Genomic DNA, 14135 nt, shown 5'->3' on the forward strand with positions numbered 1-14135 from the left:
AATACTGTGCTTGTGAAGTGTTGAAAAAACAACTTTGCTTTGGAAAAAATTGTCAACCATATAGGAGTGCAATCATGGCAGCCTTTCTATTTCAAATATCCTGGCTACTGCCTCCAAAAAGACTCCCAAATTCCTAAAGTAGACAATAGTTAAAGGTTAGCTAATATCCTTCAAAGATCTGATGGAGATCGTTGTTGTCACAGTTTGACTCAGGTCCGACAACAATGCTCTCGATCCCCCCTCCCCCCAACCCAGGTAGGGAAGGAGAGAGAGAAAAAGAGAGAGACTTGGCTGGATTGAAAACTAAACTACACAGCTTTAATTAAAACACTAATGAATGATACAAGAAAATATATACAATTATATACAAATATATTCAGGAATGGGTAAAAAGCCTCTCGCCTCCCCCCACCCCAGCAACTCCCACAGCACTTCCCTGAACTGGGAAGAGTCCCGAGGAATCCCGGAGCTGCTGCTGGAGAAAGAGCAGAGAGTTATGGGGGTCAGAGAAGTTGAGCCTAAGGGTCGACGGTGATGGATGAACAGAGTCCTTCCCGGACGCCGGCCATGGACGGAAGAGAAGGGGAGAAAAAGAAGGAAGGAAGTTGTCTTCTGGGATCTCTGACCTTCCTCTGAGCTTACGTAGATATATGGAATGGAATATCTTTGGCCAATTTTGCTGTCCGTCTAACTCAGCCTCCTACGGGGGGGTCACAGATCTCCCCATAGTGTCTGAGCCGGCAGAGTGCAGGTGCAGCCTTGAAGCCTCAGTAGTTAGAAAAACATTCCACTGTCTTATCAGCCTAGCAGAACACACTGTTGCTAGTTACAAGAAAGCTTACTGAAGAAAAAAAAATCAGTAAAAAGAAAAATTGGCTTCATCCTGGCTCAAACCAGGACAGTTGTATCCTCCCTTGCTGTTCTCTACAGCCACATATGGGTCTGTGAATTTAGTGGCATTAGAAGAAAATTAACTATGAAAATAATGCTCTTTTCTAATAATAAAATCTTTTCATACAGAGGCACTGACAAAATGTGTGAACTGGTAATGCCATGTTCATGTTTACTTTCCACTCTATAGCAATTTTTGTCCCTTTTCCAAAAGTTATGTTCTGTAATTTCAGTATAAAACACAATGCCAATCCCTTGCTGTCTAGTCCCTTGTCATGATCACTTTCACAGTATATTTTGAGTGAGTCTTTACTACGAAAATTCTCTTTACAGTGCAGTATTTCATTCCCTGGGCAGAAGTGATGCACACAGACCTTCACAGTTCGTATCTGAAATCTGTTTATTTGTTCTGTTATTTCTCAGAACACATTATTAGTTTCATTATCTCACTTATTTCCTTTTCTGCCTTTCCTTTTTTCCCCCCACTGCTTCTGCACTGTTTACTGCTTTTCTTAATTCCTGTGTGAATTAATTAAGATTATGTGAATTTTCAGATAGCAGATCATAATATAATCAGTGGCTTGGAGGATGTAATTATTTTTATCATTTTTTGTGAATAGAGTGGCTCCTAACTGTTTTATTTGGCATTGCTCTCCTTGGTCACTGTGACTTACTCATGACTTGAGGCAGATAAAGAGCAAGAGGAAAAATAATCAGAATGTCATTGTTTAATTATAAGATGGAGATTTTTTCTTGTCATGTGCTGCAGCTAGACAATATAAAAAGTCTCTTCATTCCTTGTAGGGTTACAGTTCATTTACATGCAGTAGAACATTTCTGGGTGATGCAAGTCTGCATTTTTTCAATCACATCAGTTACAGTTTCCTTAACCGTACTTGATAGCAAAGTCACACGTGACAACAAAATCATTTAGAGAACCTAAATCTTTGGAGATGAGAAGAGCTGGGTTGTCAGTTCTGGATGTTCTGCTGAAGTTACTCCCTGAAGACACAGTTGATTTAGGAAATTTCAGACTAATCTGTACATCTGTATTTATACATTTTGACCAGGAAAGACTTGTCAGTTGTCTTCAAGGAAGTTATTTATGAGTTTTAGTTTAAAAAAGCCTAAAGCCAAACACAATCTTCTGTTCTCTTCTGGAGGATAATAGATCATACAAAAGACAACTCTGAAGGACCACAAGAAATCCCAGTTTAATCTTTGGGCACACAACAGAAAGTTGTATGGTATTTTAAGTTTATTTTTTCCTGACAGTGGATGACAGACTTTACTTATTTACAAAATCTTACTGTTTTTTAACACTTAAGTTAGATTTGCTTCAGTCAGGCTACCTTCACTGCAAGTAGGGCAACAACATTGCTGGTGTTGGCAAGCTTATTTGGAAGTTTAGCGATGAGTAGGAATGATCACAATCAAGCTAATGGTCCATCTAATTTACTATCCTGTCTCTTTAGATAGTCCTAATCACACTCTCCTAAGTCTCAACAATTTTCAGCCCATCTGCAGTGACAATCAGTCTGCTTTAGACCTTGCTTGTCCTGTGGAAGTGCCCATCTCTTTGCATGGACTGTTACAAAATTTGGTGGTGATATATTTTCTAGTTAAGGCAATTTCATTTAGGTGCCAGAAGTTTTATGGAATTAGTGTGAGTTTAGAATATCTCTGTCCTAGAACATCATCCTCCCTGTTGCCTGGATTAAGCCTGGGACTGTGTGTGTAGAGAATGTTTCATAGACTCATAGGATGGTTTGGGTTGGAAGAGACCTTAAAGATCATCTAGATTCAACCCCCCTGCATTGGGAGGGACACCTCCCACTAGATCAAGTTGCTCAGTGCCCCATCCAACCTGTCCTTGAACACTTCCAGGGATGGGGCATCCACAGCTTCCTTGAGCAACCTGTTCCAGTATTGAATATAACTGAAAAATGTTGGTAGATCTGAGAAACAGAAGAATCACTGGATATTATATTGCTGTTTCTGAGAGAGACTTAATTTATTGTTGATCATGGTGGCTTTAAGTGTAAAATAGAAAAGGTGATATATGAAACTATGAAACTATAGTTGGCATACATTTGTATGTAAAAGATGCAGGTTCTACATAATTTTTGTAGCTGTAAAGGAAGATAAGTCCCTTTCCTGTGTTGTAGCTGTTTTTAAAACAGGTTCTGATAAGTTGGTTATGACCTCTTTTCTTCTTTGCACTTGCTACTTCTACATGAGTAGCTGCTGCAAGTCATTTGCCTTCTCTGGTTCTTCTCCCTGACCCTGTTTCTAGGTAAAGAAATCTGAAAACATGTTATCTTTTCTGAGGCTGAAATCTGAGGCTCAGATCCTTTGAGATGGGAAGTATATACAACTTCATACTTAATATATCCTACTGCTGATTAAGAAACTAGCAATTAACATAATTAACTTTTTTTTTTCCCCCATTTGCTGCCCAGCAGCTATTATCCTATTGTATAGTGGGCACATTTAACTTCTAACTACACCTAAATAACACTTGGGCCAAGAGAGAGCCCAAGCCAGCTAGAACTAAATCTCATTTAGGCTTTGGATAAAGTCTTCACATCCATCTTCATGCTGTTGAACTTGTCTGTAGTAGTTGACGTAGCCATTGCTATGAAGTGAGAAAAAAGGCTTTCAGCTAGTGGGACTGCCCCAGCATGACATGAGATGTGAATAATAACCATAGAGGAAAGCATAACCATACCTCAGCTTGAAATCTGTCCTGTTCATGCCTCCACAACTTGCAACACTGTAGTAAAAAAACCAAACAGGAAGCAAAGGGAATACAGTGTTGTACAGAGATGTCCCAAGTGCTATATCCCCTAACTAGCAGTGAGGAATGCTGTCTTTTTATTCTGAGATTTCGCTGAGACTAGCAATTTAATATAAATTAGCTCACAAATTGAGCAAATGTGGTATGATAGGAAGGAATGGGAGAAGTTTAAAGAATCTTAACATGACTGAAAATTTTCAAAGCTCAATAACCTAAGTGCTGCGTTCAAGTTTTGTAAGGAGTGTACCTCTTGAGGCACACAAAACATGGTAAACACAGCTGCAATTCACTGAAGGTTCTTAAAACAGGTACTACAAGTCAGAAAGAATTGAACAGTTCAGTATTTTATTATTATGTCCAGTGCTGCAACAGGTTTATCAAGTCTTTTGAGGGGGAACATTGGTGTTTTTTTTGTTCCACTACCCCCCAGTTCTGTTGCTGCAGCTTTTAGTGCAACAGATTTTTTTTCTTGTGGGAGAGTTCAGACAGAGGAAGGGGGGCATATGCAACAGATTAAGTTACTATTTGCCTCGATTTTATTTTATCTTCTTTAAATAGAAATCATCTTCAGTTGGATAGGTGCATGAAGACTATCTAAAATAACGTATTTGCCTTGCAAATGTAAGAAATTTATTGTTTCTACCTAAAATGGCTGTTCTAAGAAAGAAGATTGCTTTTGAAATTAGAGGAGAATATTTTAGTGATTATGCAGTCAGTTATGCATCAGTTCATGCTGCCTGTATTGTGCAAAATGGTATATAACCAGCACAGGACACTTCTATATAGATATACACAGGAATTATATGTATTAGTAAGCATTTAGTTGCCTGTAAAATGGCTTTGTTTTATTCATTTGTGCATTTTCTTCTTCTGTTTCATCTCATTAAAATTATAATAATAGTATGTACTTAGTAATAATTTCAGACATTAAATCTATGTTTATAGGTTACATATTTACATTAAACCTGTGCTCAGTCTCAGGTCAGTAACAAATCAGTTCTTTGGAGTCAGAGCTGATTAGTGCGATTTTTAGCAGTGTTAAGAGATGGTATTTCTTTATTGAGTCAGGCTAAACAGTATCTTGGCTTTTGCTATAAAAAAACAGAAAAGGGAAAAGGAGACAGAGAAGGATGGTTTTATGCATATGACATGCAGCCCTGGGGAAGATGCAAATCTGGAATGAAAACTAATTGCTTTCTACTTTGTTGCATAGCCTGAACTATGTGGAGTAGAACTGACCAAAAGAATATGTGCTTTATGTTAACTAGTAGTGATTACTGCAGAAAGCTGCCACAAAAGCAGTACAATTAAAGGTACATTTTAAAAATAATTCTTTAGACCTTACAAAACAGATCTTACTGCATTATGAATGTGTTTTGATGGGTCTTCTTTGGTGGATAGAGGGGAAAAGGATCATATAGTGTAGGTAGTGGAATGGAAGAACAGTTATATTTAATCAGAAAGATAAAATGCACTGTACTTTCCATGTAAAAAGATTTCTAAAAGTGGTTCTATATAATATAAGCAATTAATAATATTTTAAAAGAGGTGTCTTTTGGGGAGGATTGTTTGTTTTTTTCCTGCTTTGCTTTTCTTTGGAAAGAGAAAGGAATTGTAGGATCTAAATTGTGGGCATACACATTGTGCATTAAATCAGTTTTGTGTGACTGTGTCTGCTCAAGGACAGTTTAAAGGACAAGGCTGAACATGGCAGTCACCAGTTATTTGCCACATACAACAGGGAGGCATCGATCTACATGTAACAGCTTTTTAGCCATTTAGGTTGATTGTCTTTACAAGTTATTTCCAATATGCTCTTGGCAGCCCCTGAGTTCAAATAACTCACTTTTCTGTATCTCTAATGATGCCATCTTTATGAAATGTCATGCTGAACTTAATAAAAATGATGTTAAAAATGCAAATGTCATGTAATGGGTCTGTGAAATAAATACAACACAAAGTGATAATGCTGGAATATCTTCAGACTGAGAAGGCAGTCATGGTGTGTACGTGATGTCTGCACAAATGTTTAGAATTTCATTACAGACTATTTGAAAGGTGAATACGCAGGATCTATACCACAAACTTTATGATACAATTTATAAACTGAAATTAATATATCACAATGAATGTATTACAGAGTTCCATCTTTTAAATAATTATTGATAAAACAATGAAAATAATTTTATATTGCAGCTTTCTATTGTTTAAAGGAATGCAGTATTTAATGTGTTATGCTGACAGGCGTTCCTTAGTTCCAGATGGCATTTGAGAATTACGTAGGTTGTCTGATCATCAATGAAGGGCTTATATGGAGAAGTAATTAATACCATGATTATTTTCATTATGAATCAGCAGGTGTGTCATATGCATAATTTCTAGTGCAGAAAAAATAAAAATGGCCTCTGTTCTGTTACATATTTTACATAAAGGAAGAGGCTGAAAAAGGATTCATTTTGGTTATGTTGTGATTTGTGCTGTAGATGTATTTAGAGTGGTAATTAAAAAGGGGAAGGATTTTATCTGTAGGTTTAAAAAGCCTGATTTTTTTTTTCTGGGATATTAGTAGTCTTTGTAGCTGATTTTTGCATTGTATTTCAAAGAAAAGCAATAATAATAACAATCCAAGTTATTGAAAACATTGACCAAATATCAGAGACAGAAAATAGAAGTAGCCAAGTATTAAGAAAATTAGATAGAAAGAAGGATTAAGAAAATAAATAATATATATTTTTTCATGCAACATTATTATTTTAATGTTACCTATTTTGACTTGTCTATTAAAAAATATATTAGCACCATATATTGTCCCATTGGAGAAGAGTACCTGCCAAGGGAAGGACAGGGAGACATGTTCATGGCAACTATTGAATAATTTCCTATTATCCTAACAATTTCTTATTTCCTAATGTAGTTTTACTGTTATAATGTTATTTTATTTACTGTAGTGATCAGCACAGTTGATAATTAATGTTTATGCAATATTTACGTAGCTTTTATGAAATATGCAAGTGTCTTTTAAGATCATGTGTTAGTTTTGCTTTTTGAGTAAATATAAATAATAAATGGATAACTTCAAATCTGTGTATTGTCACCTAGACGTTAATCTACATTCTTGTAATCCAGAATATAAGGAATATGTCCTAATTCCATCATCCAGAAAGATATTGACGTTCTACAAGTGTATGTGTCTATGTTAGCACATACATATTTTAAAATGTGTCATATGCTTTTATATGGATCCACCTTTCAAAGGAGTTACTTTCTTCTTTCCACTCACTTACCACATGATGAAAGCATAGACAGTTTATAAGAGCTATAACTAAAAATACCTGGAAACTTCTGTTATAAAATGGCATTTCTTAGCTTTTCTAAGTGTGCCCATTAACTACATTGATCTGAGGTGTAGAAGGGCAGTGCACAATTCTGGGGGTGACAGGTTTAAGGATCAACCTCTTTTCAACACGTTATGAATAGCAGTTAGAGCTGTATCATAGCTAAAGAGGGTTTACTTTGGGAAGCTTTCTAGGAGTACATTTTGCTTTGGAATATCCTGAGCAGTGAGCTTTACTGGTATGTGGGTGGAAAGGACACTTTAGACATTTGGTTATTGGTTTCAAAACCATGAACCTTTCTTTTCCTTCTAACCAATACACTTTGAGTTCCTGGCAATAGCTGTAGCCTCACTTTATACACTGATAAGCAGGTTGTTGATGTAAGAGTTGAAAATCAGTACTCCTAGTACTCATAGTGACCTTCTTCCTTCAAAATGACATACCAAAAAGTAGAAGCCAAATGTCTTTGAAGCTGGTTTATTTCCTTTTAATTTTGTTCAACTTCAGATATGTTTCAGTGTTATAATGTGCAGTTGCACTGTAAAGGATGCAGAGGACAGTGCTGCTGTCTGCTTTTCTATGCTTACCACTGTGTTTAAACTTGTAGTAAGAAGAGACCAAAATAGTAACAGCTATATTTGTAGGACTCTTTCATCAAAATAGATCTTTCCTGTGAAATATGTAGAGCAGGTGCTGCTGTGTGGTGAAGGTCATTTCATGGGGAAATGTAAGAGGTGAAGTCCTGGACAGAGTTTCTGAGCTGTGGTTTCTAAGGAGCTTGTCGTTTCCACATAAAAGCCTTAGCTTTTTCTTACTCTTTTATCCCAGTTACATTATTTCTTCTGTTCTATGTTTGCTGATATTTTATTGCTTTAGTGAAATAGTTTTGTGCCTACATTTTAGGTAAACTGTCGTATGATTATTAAATAAAACCATAAAATATTAACAAATATAATTAAAATGAGAAAGAAGTGGTTGTTCATCAAAATATGACAGGTTTGTTGTGCTCTGATTACAGCTTCACAGAAATGTCATTCCATTGGCTTCTGTAGCATTTCTCTTGAATTGGGCCAACTGAAAGTGAGCCCAGTATATTTATTTTTACGTAAACTTTGTCCAGTTAAGTTATCAAAGCTGTGTAGTGTAAAGACATAAATATACATTGGTTTGATGTCAAAAGAACGATTTATGCTAAATTGTTCAAAATCGGTCTGTTGTTTCCTATTGTCGTATCTTCACATGGGTAAACTGCACACTTTCCTAAGTCGAATGACTTAGCACTTTTGTGGTGCTTTACAGTTCTCAAATCACAGAGCAGCCTGGTGAGGAAGGGAGATAAGTAAGTGTTATTATCCCTATTTTACAGATGGGGAAGCTGAGGCACAGAGGTTAAGTGACTTTCCCAGGGCTACACAGCAAGTCAGTGGCAGACCAGGATTAGCACTCGGGGACTTCCTGGATCCCTCTCCTATGCATTAAGCAGTAGACAACAGTGTTCACTGGACTCAGCAAGCAACTAATTGCAATAATGGACAGTTCCAAGGATTCGTACCTGGTCAGTGTGTCCACCCATTTGTTTGCAGACTGCTGCAGTGTGTCATTATGGCTTGAACACCTCAGCCCTGGCAGATTTGTGTATTGTATAACATTTCTGACTTTCGTCACTTTCAGAATGGCTGAAAGGAAAAAGTGGTAGAATTCTGACATAAACATGGCACAGCTGTGAAAAACATTTAGTTTTCATGCCTATTTCAGATCCTTCTGAAACTGATGGGCAAAACTGCAGTGGATTCATGGCTTTGAGAGTGTTAGTGTGGAGGCTGGTGGCTGTTTCTTATGTTAAAATAATCCAGAGCATGAATTCTGTCGTCCAGGACTGTTTTATAGTTAGTCTTGACTATAATTTCAGTTCAGAATTCTCACTTATTGCAACACATAATGATTTCATAGTTTTCCTGACGTGAATAAAAAGCAGAGCGTTACCAACTGAAATGAAGTTTCTAGTCTCTAGTTGTGGAAAGTGGAGGAGGTCTGTTACTATTTTAATTGAATTTCCATAGCACTTACCTCCAAATGAGATTAATTGCACAGAAATACTAGGGAAACGTTTCCACCCTTGTCCCCTCCTCCAAGGGGGCAATACAGGAATCACAGAAATGACTCCTAGACTAAATGCAGTGTGAATCTTGAACTGTTAAATGAAAGGTGGCTTTTCTTTCCCATTTCTGGGAAGTGAGAGTGTACAGTGCAAGGCCTGTTTAATTGGACTTTGCTTAGAGTTTGACAAGTGAATTGGCAAGAAGACAATACTCCCAATTAAGCTGTTTTTCCATGTAATGTTAATGGAATAAATCCACTTCTGAAATACGAGGCAAGGCTGAGACTTGCTGCGACATTACAGGAAGAGAAGGCAGGGAAGAAAAATATTGCCAAAAGCTGAAAATTGAACACATGGGAGTGGAGAAGTCAAAGTATATGAGCATATTTTGATAAATATTAATGAATTAATTTGTATTTAGTTTACTGAGATGATCTGTAAGGGCTTTAAACTGTCCAGCAATTTAATATTTTCCCCCTGTACAATTTCCTCTAACATAAGGCCATTTCAGGATCAGTAAAATATTGATGACTATGTCTTATGTTAGAATAGAATTCAGTAATTCTGTAATAGCACTGCTTCTGATGCGGCTCTTCAGACTTGGCCTTTGGCATCATGCCTAACCATTCACTCGAGGGCATGGCATCAAGCCAGCACAACAAACACATCCAGTTATATCTAACTGCTTAAAATAATGGATTAATTTTACCTAAGATGATAAAACAGTTTCTGTGAAATTATACTGCCATGGTACATTTTAATAGATTATTAACTAATTCTAAATTATTGCAAGACACAACAGTTTCAGTAGGCTTTTTCTCATTGTCATATTTTAGTTACATGCTATTATCTGTAGGAAATCTCTAATAAAGACACGGTAACACTTTCAGTCTTTCTCTCTTTAGCAGTCCAGATGCTTGGTGCTGACATGTTGTTAGGATTTTTCTGTATAAGATAGCTACAGCATGACAGCTATTTTTAAAAAAGAGCCTGAAACAAAAACTTATCCAGAATGTATGACATCCAGCTCTAGATGTGAATCATTTCGCTTGGGGCATCTGCTCTTAAAGGACAGGTGCTCACATAGTTTAGTTTCTTGTTATATTCTACTGCATTCTATAAATAGATCTAAATTTGGCATGTAATGCTAGTATGCAAATCTTCTTGCTTAAGACTTACATTAAGATACCAACTTTAAATATTGAAATAAAGCAGTTTTAGTTGCAGTATCACTTACTAAAACCCTTTCTTGCAAATGACAAGTAAATATAAATTAATGATGTAATAATTTATGGTTTTATATAATGCATGTTTTTTTCTTCTTCGTTTACTAGAAGTCACTCTAAATCGTTGTGAAATACAGGCAACTGGTTTTTTTTTATAGTTGGTGTCAAAGTCTTAATGAAACTAATTTTTTTTTTTTTTTTTTTTTTTTTTTAGCACAGCATCCAGTGCCCTGTTGCTGAACTCCCCAAAGATTTCTTGACTTAGGATAGTACATTTACAGTGCAGTCGAGTTAAAATGCATGTATGACTACGGTATAAAATTAAAAATGAAATACATGTTCTTGAGGAAGAATAGCTTTTCTGTCTGCTGATATTAGTGTGTGCTATCTGCCTTTACTGTTACTCCAGCTTGGTGTTTGTAAAGAAAACCAAAAGCTTTGTGATTCACTAGTAGGTGAAGCCAGTTGTTTTTGCAGTATTAAGTTTTATTTATTATCATATTTTCACTGATTATCATTCTCTAGCTTTGCCAAAGTGTAAGGAGAGCGAATTCTAAAGATCTGGGAGTTTTGCAGGTAGCTCAGGATCCTGGTCTAAAGACAGAAATACATATGCAGTGCCTTTCTTCAAGAGTAAAGCTGCCTCAACCAGACATTTATACTCATCTCCTTTATTGTACTATTGAATTATGTTTTTCTGAGTTCCCAGTAACTTGTGTTTATCCATCATCTTGCAGGTTTTAATGGGAGATTTTTTAACAGCATCTTCATGTCAAACTGGTGCATAAGGAATAGATTTTAATAAGAAAAATTGAATTTTTTTTTTTTTAATTCCTGAGTAATACTAAGTAGATAAGTTTTAAAAGCATTTTTGTTTCATAGTGCTGTACAATCTTGCTAAGTTTCCAAATGAGAAGAAGTTTAACTGTCCTGTTTTTTGTTTTCCAGAGAAATGATGAAGAGGCTGTTGTGGATAGAGGTGGAACTCGCTCGATTCTCAAAACACATTTTGAAAAGGAAGATCTAGAAGGTGAGAGATTGTTTGCCTGTCTCTTTCTTCTGAAAGTACTGAAACACAATTCCAATTTGTAATCTTAGTGATTTGAGCAGGGATGCAAAAGTGAACAAAAGTAGAATCTTCTAATTTAGTTTGAAAAGAGAAATATTCCTAATTTCTCACAGTGGTCCTGAGATACAGATGATGGTGGATGGAGTATTCAGTGGCCTATAATCAAGTCCTGTAAACGTGCATGTAGGACTTCAGATAAATATTTATGCTTTTAACTTTCTGAATATATAAATGAATGCAGGACTGATGATTTAGTACTCGCAATGGCTTCTATGCTTGCTCTACAATCCTCATATACTTGCCTAGCTGATCAAAACACAACCTCCGCTGAACAAAAACATTCTGCAGTGTCACAGATTAGACACTTGATAATACACACTGCAGAAACCACCTAACATCACCATAAAGCGAGAAGTTATAAGAACTGTCATGATATTGGCCACGTAATTCAAATAATCTGTGAAAGTGCTGCATTTCAGTTTGTTTAGTGGATCCCAAACTTACTGTTGCTACTGTACTTTCACTCTTGCATTTAGATGTGTGACCCTCCAAGTCATAATTGCTGCATTAAACTGAATTTCCACTGCACATATGATATCCCTGAGACTGGAACTTGCTGGTCTTAATTGTTAGCTTCTTGTGGTGGGACATAGAAGGTTCTGGTCTATGTCATATGGAGCCATAGGAACTAGCAAAAAAGAAAAACTAAGATCGGACTGTACTTCAGCATCCTGCATCTGAAATGTTAACTGCCTCAGGTCTAAAGAGAGGTATCTCCATTTGTGGAGCTGAGCTTTCTAAGTGACTACCCTTCATCATGATTTTTTTTTTCTTTCTCTTTCTGGCTGTATGAATTTTATGTTTTCTGCTGCATGATGGCCATATTGATGTTTTCGTGTGAATACCAACATGCTACACAGCAACTCCCTGTTACTGCTTCCCTCTGCAGTGCGTCAAAAAGCTGACATGACTGCATTTTTAGAGGGGCCTGGCTGGGATAGTCTATGTCAGGTGGTCCCACACAGAAAGATGTAAATGTCATGTGATGTAGCACGTATGAGGTAGGTAGCTCTTTGCTCAGTCTGGGGCAACTCTGAGCACATGCAAAGGTAGATCTCGGGCAGGATGTTTCCAGTCTGGCTTTTAGGATTTTGGTTTCTCCAGAATAACTGGCTGCCGCTGGATCAGGCTGGCACAACAGTTCAGGATTTAGGTGCACAATGCCCTCTTTTGAACCTCATACATCCCTTAATCACATCGTCAGACAATGTGAAACTACTGTTATCTGGTGCCCTTGGTGAAACGTGATTGAAGAATTGGAGCTCTCAGCCTTTCTGACTCCATGATACTGACTTGTAGAGTTTTTTTGTGCAGTGAGCATACCCCAAAACTTGTCCTTTTGCTGAGTCATTTCACTGATGGTGTAAATTGGAACATGACAGTAACACCTCCCCAGTTCTTCCACTAGTTTCAATTGTTTAGAACATTGAAAATGTCTGTATTTAACTTTTCTTTAAAATCATACTGCTTCATAATGTTCTAATTAAACAATTATTTATTATGCAATCCACATAATGCAGTTTTAGCTTTCTTAATAAATTTCACGTCCAATCCAATCTAAGATTAGATCAGTGTGTCTTTAAATATGTAATCACTGCATCCAGAAATACCAAGTGACATTAAAAGATTTTAAAAGATTGTAAATTTTAATATCCAGTTACTGTTAATAGCATGTCCATTTGTTTTGCAGCACATCTAGGCACTTTTCCATCTGGAAGCAGTGAATGTGACTCTCAAATGTCACTGTCTTATTCTTATCCAGTGTACATTGTTTTGGGTATTGCTGAAAACTTACCTTTTTCTAATGATGTAACTATAAAATGTGAAATTATATAATCAGGTGCTAATTGCAAAGCTTAGTAAAATAATATAATTAGATAATTGATATGCATCATGTAATTAGCTCACTGGGAGGCATTTAATTTGGTTTATGTTTTAAAAATGTAAATAGCTGGTTACTGAATATCCTAGCAAAGGCTATTGGACAGGGTTTAAGTTTCAATAGCACCATATCAGCAGCATTTGAGAAACTGCAATTCATATGAAGAACTGAAGGTTGTTTAAATCTGAAAACCAGTATTCAAGTTTTTTGAATTAAGTATTTTTAAAGTATTTTGTTATTTTTTAATTTAGGCTGTCAACATTTGAATGTCAGGAATAGTGATTTAAATGTGTACTAAAATTTCCATCTGAAATTTCTTGGCTAGGCAAATATTTGTATTTACATAATTTGGGGTAGCCATTGTGCAAATATAATGCAAGTATATATATTGCTTAAAGCATGAAAATATCAGGATGATTAATACTGCCTCAAAGAACATCTGCAAGACCAGAATGTTGCCTCAGTCTCTCTAGATCACTGCTTTCTTTCATTGAGCAGTATAGCAAAGATCTGGTTGTGTTAGTGCCAGTAAGGATGCTTGCAATGTGTACTTAAAATTCTGATGCTTTTGCCAGAGTTTAGATATGGACTAATTACTGAGTCACAAAAGACTTCATGGTAAATTAGGAAATAAACATCACTAGTACAGCAATGAATGTGATGCAGAACCTGAGGATTTAAACTTATTAAACAAAAAATTAATCTGAAATGTTAGTGTGCTTGTAGAGATGCTTGTATTTAACAATCTGCATGATGATTAATTTTGATAGTAGA

The 14135-nt window shown here is 36.2% G+C and overlaps 1 protein-coding gene across 2 annotated transcripts in view; it reads left to right on the plus strand.

Moving 5' to 3' along the window:
- The window catches only part of SLC4A10 (solute carrier family 4, sodium bicarbonate transporter, member 10), a 117238-nt gene that overhangs the window by 13830 nt on the left and 89273 nt on the right, over window positions 1-14135 (plus strand). For both annotated transcript variants that reach the window (XM_009996091.1, XM_009996092.1), the window contains exon 2: window positions 11299-11380. In XM_009996091.1, the coding sequence (XP_009994393.1) occupies window positions 11299-11380 (82 nt within the window). The remainder of the gene's footprint in view (window positions 1-11298; window positions 11381-14135) is intronic.

Source organism: Chaetura pelagica, unplaced genomic scaffold, assembly GCF_000747805.2.
Source record: "Chaetura pelagica isolate M959 unplaced genomic scaffold, ChaPel_1.0 scaffold3, whole genome shotgun sequence".
In the NCBI taxonomy this organism is placed as follows: domain Eukaryota; kingdom Metazoa; phylum Chordata; class Aves; order Apodiformes; family Apodidae; genus Chaetura; species Chaetura pelagica.